At 43.7% G+C, this 7,428-nt stretch overlaps 1 protein-coding gene across 3 annotated transcripts; it reads right to left on the bottom strand.

Moving 5' to 3' along the window:
- Positions 1–269: 269 nt before the first annotated feature.
- Positions 270–6,363, bottom strand: PYCR1 (pyrroline-5-carboxylate reductase 1). Of its 3 annotated transcripts, XM_044673370.1 has the most exons (7): positions 6,297–6,363; positions 4,186–4,256; positions 3,256–3,435; positions 2,863–3,084; positions 2,301–2,393; positions 1,919–2,082; positions 270–880 (listed from the first exon to the last, which is right to left on the bottom strand). In XM_044673370.1, the coding sequence occupies exons 1-7, from the start codon at positions 6,361–6,363 to the stop codon at positions 715–717; spliced, it is 963 nt and encodes a 320-aa protein (XP_044529305.1). In that variant the 3' UTR covers positions 270–714. The 3 variants fall into 3 exon arrangements, with proteins under 3 accessions (XP_044529305.1, XP_044529306.1, XP_044529307.1); XM_044673371.1 differs by lacking the exon at positions 2,301–2,393; XM_044673372.1 differs by lacking the exon at positions 2,863–3,084.
- Positions 6,364–7,428: the final 1,065 nt, after the last annotated feature.

The following is a 7,428-nucleotide window of genomic DNA, read 5'->3' as shown; positions in this document are numbered from 1 at the left end:
AAGAAGGCAGTAGGCCAAAAAAGTTTGGGAACCACTGGCTTAGAGCAAGAATCCAGAACCACCCCTTTCTTTTCTTTTTAAAACCCTTATCTTCAGTCTTAGAGTCTATATTGGTTCCAAGGCAGAAGAGTGGTAAGGGCTGGGCAATGTGGGTTAAGTGACTTGTCCAAAGTCACACAGCTAGGAAGTATCTGAGAGCAGATTTGAACCTAGGACCTTCTAGAAGTCTCTAGGCCTGGCTCTCAATCTACTGAACTACCCAGCTGCCCCCATAAACCACACTTTTCTCAAGCAAAATATGCCTGTATGTCTAATTCAACTACCATGGTTGGGCCAAAGACTCTTGGCATCCTCTCCATAGATGGTCAACTCTTGGAAAGGTTATTTCCATGAGAGAAGGGAAAGGTATGGACTGAATAGACTGAAATGTTCTTTTCAGCATAGGAGTCCTCAGAGTCTATAAAGCAGGGGAAGTACTATGAATTTTTAGAGAAAAAGGAACAAGTTTGTCCTTTCTAGTTGGCAGGGGAAAGTCCCCAAGCTGACCTCTGTAAGAAAGAGCCCCAATGTATCCACATCTTTAGACCAATTCCTGATGCTCTATCAAGAATTGTTATTGCCACATGGAGATGTTTTTTCCCTGTGTGCCTGGGAACAAAGATAAGAAGGAAAAGAAAAGGGGATGCCTCAAGAAGAAAAAGAAAAGGGGATGCCTCAGTCTTTCTTGCCTCCAGGGGCCTGGCTATGAACTAGAAGCTTGACAAGATTGGAGGATGACTTTGTGGAAGCAGTAGGGGAGTCCAACTTCACTTTATCCAGTAAAGTTTTCTTGATGGCAGCTGGAGAGATCTTCTCTTGATCAGCCATGGACTGAAGCTCTCTGATGGGCATATATCAAAAAGGATTGGAAGGAAAGGGTTAGCAAGAAAAGGCAATTCTGGAGCTGAGAGTTCTATTGGTGAGAGGACAAGGAAACTGCTCCACTATTTACCTCCAAATCGATTCTTGATTGAACTTAAAGTAGATTCTTGACAAAGAAGAGCACATCCAGGAAGTCAACCAAGAGAAGATGGTGACTCAAAACTCTATCCTATCAGTAACCACTGAAGGAACTAGGGATGTTATTTTGGGAGTGATTTAGGGAGGATGCAATCTCTGTCTTCAAGTATTCAAAGGGCTTTTTTTGTGTGTATATGCAAGAGAAATTTGGCTTATTCTGCAAAGCTCCAGAGGGAAGAATTTAAATTAATGAATGGAGGTTAGACATAGAAAGATTTCTGCACCATATATAAATAAGAGCTTTTTTGCAATTAGAGGTAGAAATTCAAGCAGAGACTGTACACCTATTGGGAGGAGTGGGTCGTAGCTATTGAGGAGGGAATTCATGTTTCAGGTCTGAGTTCAATTAACCCAAATGACTTGACCAAGGCTACACAGCTAATAAGTGTTGGAGTGATCATTTAACTGAATATCCTGTTACTCCAAATCCAGTATTCTTTCCACCATACCATCTTCCCTAGATGATCAAGAATAGGGGTTCTTAACCTTTTCTGGGTCATGGACTGGTACAGCCTATGGACCACTTCTCAGAATATTTTTAAATGTATAAAATAAAATAATAGGATTACAAAGGAAAACAACTATATATGCTTAGAAAAAAGGTACAAACCACCCTGAGTGTGTCTGTCATAGGATTCTAGAAAATGACCAAGAATTTGTGGGGGAAGTGGTAACAAAGCAGGGCAACACCAGACCTAAGACAAATTCAAATTAAATGATTCAAATTCAAATAAAAGATGAGTGATGTGTTGGTTTTTGTCCCTGCCACATTTGTCTAATCTGGATTGTTACTAAGCTTCTCCTAAAGAGTAGGTTGGGGACAGAGACCTGCTTGAAGTGAAATGGAGAAGGATCTTACCGGGTACGGATGCAGGAAGCTTCCACAGCATTGATGAGGAGGGAGCGGAAACCACCACTTTCTAAGAAGTGCAAGGCATGGATAGTGGCTCCCCCAGGAGAGCAAACATTGTCCTTGAGCTGTCCGGGGTGCTGTTCTGATTCCAAGAGCATCTTGGCAGCTCCCTGCAGTAGAATGAAAATGGACTGGAGGAAGGAACTTTTATTGTTAGAGAGCCTTCTGTTTTCTGAAACCATTAAATATCTACCAAGAAACTTTAGGGAATGGAGTTGTCCCTTCAACACCTTTCCATCAGCCCCTAAACCAAGCCTGAAGTTCTAGCCCCAAATCTGAGTGAGAAAGCTTCTTTTTGATACAGTCCAAGGATAAGAAAGATACTAACCAGTAAAGCCTGAGCCCCCAGATGGACTGCCAACCTCCGAGGTAGCCCCATCTTCACCCCACCATCTGCCAATGCATCCAAAGCTGTGAATGCCTGTAGGGAAGACAATTACTGAGTCTTAGGGGAAGAAAGGGATAACTAGGTTGGCATAGTGAATAGAATGCTGGGTCTAGAATCAGAAAGATTCATCTTCGTGAGTTCAAATCTGGTATTTGAACATTTACGAACTGGCTGACCCTGGGCAAGTCACTTAACCCTGTTTGCCTCAGTTTCCTCATCTGTCAAATGAGCTAGAGAAAGAAATAGCAAACCATTCCAGTGTCTTTGCCAAGAAAACCCCCAAAAAGGGATCATGAAGAATTAGACATGACTGAAACATCTGAACAACAACAAAAGGGAAAGAAAAGGAGCCCTTGATATGGGAAAAGACCCCTGGTATCTCTCTTTCAGGCTAAAAGAGATAACCCAAATAACTTTGCCCTTTGTCCATTAACTTTATTCACAGATTAAGCACTTGTCTAAACCCCTTATTCCATAACCTCCCCCATAACAAAAGACTCACATAGGCAGGTCCGCTACCACTAAGGCCAGTAACAGCATCAATAAGGTCCTCTTCTACCTCTGTGCAGAAACCCACACTGCTCATTAGCTGTTCCAAGAGTTTCCCATCCTCCACCTGGGCATGGGTTCCTGTAGCATAAACTGTGGCCCCCTCCCGAACTATCACAGGGGTGTTGGTCATACAACGGATAACTTTAGGGGCCGGCTGGAATGCTGTCAGTTTCTGGGGACAGAAAGTAGATTAAACTTCTAAGCACATCTTCAGCACCATTTCCCCTGTTCCACAAATTAGGTGGACCCCTTCTCTAGACCCCCCCTACTATACTATTTTCTCCACCAGTACCTGGGAACATCCACCCCCCACCCTGGAGGGCAATGCTGAAAGGAGTGGTACCTTCTCAATGGAGTTAATTGTGACACCAGCTGCACAAGAGATTATAATGTGCCTGTCCTCGATATCAGCTGCAATCTCATCCAGGATGAAGGGAATGATATGAGGCTTCACAGCCAAGAAAAGTACATCACTGTGGTATACTGTCTCCTTGTTGTTGGGGGTCAGGTTTACACCTATCTTCTGCAGAAATTAAAAGGAAGATCATGGTTCAGAATATTGGGGGCCAGGTTGTCAGGCTTCAGAGCTTGCCTGGGGAATAAAAGGATTACCAGTCAGATGCTTGTTCACATCTATACCTCAGTCACTGTTGTAGCTCTCCCTAAGATTTTCATTTCAAGTTCTATCCCTCCATAAAGTCCTGGGATTCTTCAAAGGTACTGTCACTACAGTTCTTAGGCAGATGAATAGCTTGAGTTGTGGAGCCAGAGAAAATAGCTCTCTACCCAATTCATGAATTCTCTACTCAACTTAAGTAAATGAACATTTATTAAGCTCCTATGGGACAGGTAGGTGGCTCAGTGGATAGAATGCCAGGCCTGGAAATGAGAGGTCTTGGGTTTAAATCTGGCCTGGATACTTCCTAGCTGTGTGACCCTCACTAATCCCCCTTTACTTAGCCCTTGCCACTCTTTTGCCTTAAAAGTAATACTTTGTATTGATTCTAAGACAGAAGTTAAGGGTTTAAGAAAAAAGGAGAGTTTGACTTATACTGAGAAGTCCCCACAGGTCAAATTGACTCCATGGCTGAAGTGGTGGGGTGAAGCTAGAGTTGTTCTCCCCTTTGGACACTGCTCCTGGATTTGAGAAGCCAGGACAGAGCAACCCACAAAGTAAAGATACACACCTGGCCTATTACCCAGTGAGTTCAGTTTGGTTTGGGAGCAATAACTCCACTCCATGGGCTCTTAACATTTTTCTTCTCCTACTTACCCTGAGTGCAGAGACTGTTGGCAGGTCCATAGCTGGTGAGCTGGCCATTATCTTGTGGGAGGCCAGGATGCCTTAGTGAGGAAGGCAAGGTTGTTTCAATTCAAGGTCAATGTTCCCCAAATCCTTCAAGTCTACAGCAGAAATCTCAATTCCCTATTCCTTATCTTGTACCTACCATAAAATAACAAAATTAAGCTATATGTATCTCTATCACTGGTAGAAATGTCACTTCTCATCCTGAGGGCTTCAGTATCATCTAGAAAAATCAGTTGAGCTCCACTTCAAATTCTGGCTCAAACACTGATCAAACACACATTCCCTGTAGAACCAGAGTAAGCTTGGAAGAAGATTGAGGACCAGTTTTAGAATAGGGGGAAATCGGAAAGTGCTTCCTCTACCTATAACAATGAATCTGCAGGCAAAATCAGTTAACCTCTTGGTGACACAGGCAACTTTTTAAGACGGCAAGTAAGTTACAGATCAGTGGCTGATGGAGTGAGTTTCTATTTGGGTTGTACTTTATTGCACTGAAATCACAGTTCAGATTGGAAGAGGAAAAAAATCTATATCTAGATATATGTTATTGTTAAGTCGTATTACTCTTCATGACCCCACATGGGCTTTTCTTGGCAGATACTGGAGTGGGACAGCTAGGTAACATAGTGGGTAGAGAGCCAGGCCCAGACTCTGGAGGGCCTGGGTTCAAATCTGTCCTCAGACACTTCTTAGCTGGGTATGACCTGGGCAAATCACTTACCCCCATTGCCTGGCACTTACCACTCTTCTGCCATAGAACCAATATATAGTATTGGGTCTAAGACAGAAGGTAAGAGTTAAAAAAAAAAAGGCATTGTAAGGTATAGCTAAGTGACTCCATGGATAGAGAGCTAGGTCTGGAAATGGAAGGTCTTGGGTTTAAATCTGGCCTCAGACACTTTCTAACTGTGTGACCCTGGTCAAGTCACTTAACCATAATTACTTGGCCCTTGTTGCTTTTATGACTAAAAATTGATACTAGGTAAGAGTTTAAAAAGAAAAAAGGTAGTCAAGTGGTTTGCCATTTCCTTCTCCAGTTCATTTAATTAAATTAATTAATTTACTTTAAGACTGTTATATTTCATCTTAGACTTAATATTATATATTGGTCCCAAGGCAGAAGAGTCAGTGGTAAAGGCTAGGTATTAAGTAACTTGCCCAGGGCTACACAGCTAGGAAGTATCTGAAGCCAAATTTGAACCTAATACCCTCTGTCTCTAGATCTGGCCCTCAACACTAAGCCAACTAGCTGCCCCCTTATTAATGAATGTATTTTAAAACTCTTACCTTCTATTTTAGAATCAATGCTGAATATTGGTTCCAAGGGTTAGGCAGGTGGGATTAAGTGGTTTGCACAGGCTCACACAGCTAGAAAGTGTTCACCTAACTGCCCTTTTCTAGCTCATTTTACAGACAAGAAAACTGAGGCAAACCAGGTTAAGTGATTTGCTCTGAGTCACTCAGCTAGTAAATGACTGAGGTTGGATTTGAAGTCAGGAAGATGAGTCTTCCTGATTCCAGGCCAAGTACTCTCTACTATGTGACCTCACTATACTTTCACTCTCATTTACTCTCTCTCCATATATATGTCTAGAGATATATGTGTAAAACATATATCCATATATCTATCTATCTATCTATCTATCTATCCAAATATAGATATATAGATATATTCTGGAAGATACTAAGTTTCTAATAAGGAACCTCTTCTTCCCCCAATTTATCAACCAGTCAACAAATATTTATTAAGTATTTACCATGTGCCTGGCACTCCTATAGTTCCAAATAAAAAGAAAAACAAACAAAAAAACCCCCCAGAAACATCCCTACTCATAGTGAGTTTGCATTCTAATGAGGAAGACAAATACATATGAAAATATATAGAGAGTAAATATAAAGTCAATCAACACACACACAAGAGTTAAAATCAGGGGTGGGAGTGGGGGTGGGGGGAGCACCACCAGATGGGGGACCAGGTCAAAACATTTAAGACAACTAAGCCTAGTCAACTCAGGTCTCAAATTTTAGCCCAGTCAGGGAATGGCCAGTCTATCCTCTAGGGCCCCAATTCCTACCTGCTGATGTGAAGCCTTTAGCCAGGGCAAATGCCAGTTGGCCAGCTCCAATGAAGCCCACACTCATGGTCCCAGAGGTTCAGCTCAGCCAGCAGAAAGAAAACAGCTGGAACTGGATCGGAGAGAAAGAAGCTACCGCCGAATAGACGTGGCTGGGTAGAGGTAAAAGCACAAAAAAGCAGGCAAGCCTACAAACCAGAGCAACTCCTCCTACCAGCCCATTCCTATGCTCAGCCCACAGACAAGGAAATGGCCCAGTGGTCTCCTTTTCTTCCCTAGTGCCGCTAATCTCAGGCTCCTTTACTATTAGGCACCTAATGGCTCCATCTTTACGTGGTCCCCCTCTCTCCCACATCCCCCCCACCTCCTCAGAAAAACTAGGTCCCCCAAAGTAGCCTCTTAGAGAGGAATCCTCACCCAAAGAGAGAAGAGCGGTGTCCGTTTCTTCACTAGAACAATCCAAATCGGGGCAGGAGAGGAAAGAAGAAGTGAATAAGAGATACAGGAGATAATAGGAGTGGGGGCGGAGCGGTGGTAATGGTGAAGGAAAAAGCTTTTGTTGTTGGAAACAGGCCCACTCCCCCTCCCAACAGAGAATGTTCCCCGCCTAATTGCGGCCACCTCCTCGGGACCAGCTCCTTTCCTCGGTCCCCATCTCCACCTCCTCCTCTCAGTTATTTACAACCCGACACACCTACGGAACAGAAATACAGGCCCACGTGTCAACCCCAAGCTCCTCCCAAGCTCCCGCCTCAGTCAACGCCGATCCAGCCAATCCGAGGCCGAAAAGCCACGTAGAGACCAATCACAGTGCGGGGCTGGATCCCGGGAGGTGTGATTGCATCATTCCCTTCATTTTCAGATTGCTATCCTTTACCTGACTCTGCAGGACTGGAGGTCCCATTCCTGGAGCCTTTGGGACCTTGTGGCAAAGCTAAATGCACACCCGGTCCCTCTGACTTTTACAGTCCAAAAGCAGTGGAAAGAGAAGGGGGCCTGTGGAGTCAGAGGACCTAGATTTATCGTACCCTGACTCTGATGCTGATTACTGTGAGGCCAAGGTTGAAAGGTACTTTAACCTCTTTCTAGAGACTAGACCTCAGTTTCTTCAACTGTAGAACAAGGGGGTTAG

Source organism: Gracilinanus agilis, chromosome 4 (genome assembly GCF_016433145.1).
Source record: "Gracilinanus agilis isolate LMUSP501 chromosome 4, AgileGrace, whole genome shotgun sequence".
NCBI lineage: Eukaryota > Metazoa > Chordata > Mammalia > Didelphimorphia > Didelphidae > Gracilinanus > Gracilinanus agilis.
This window is presented reverse-complemented; position numbering and strand designations above follow the sequence as displayed.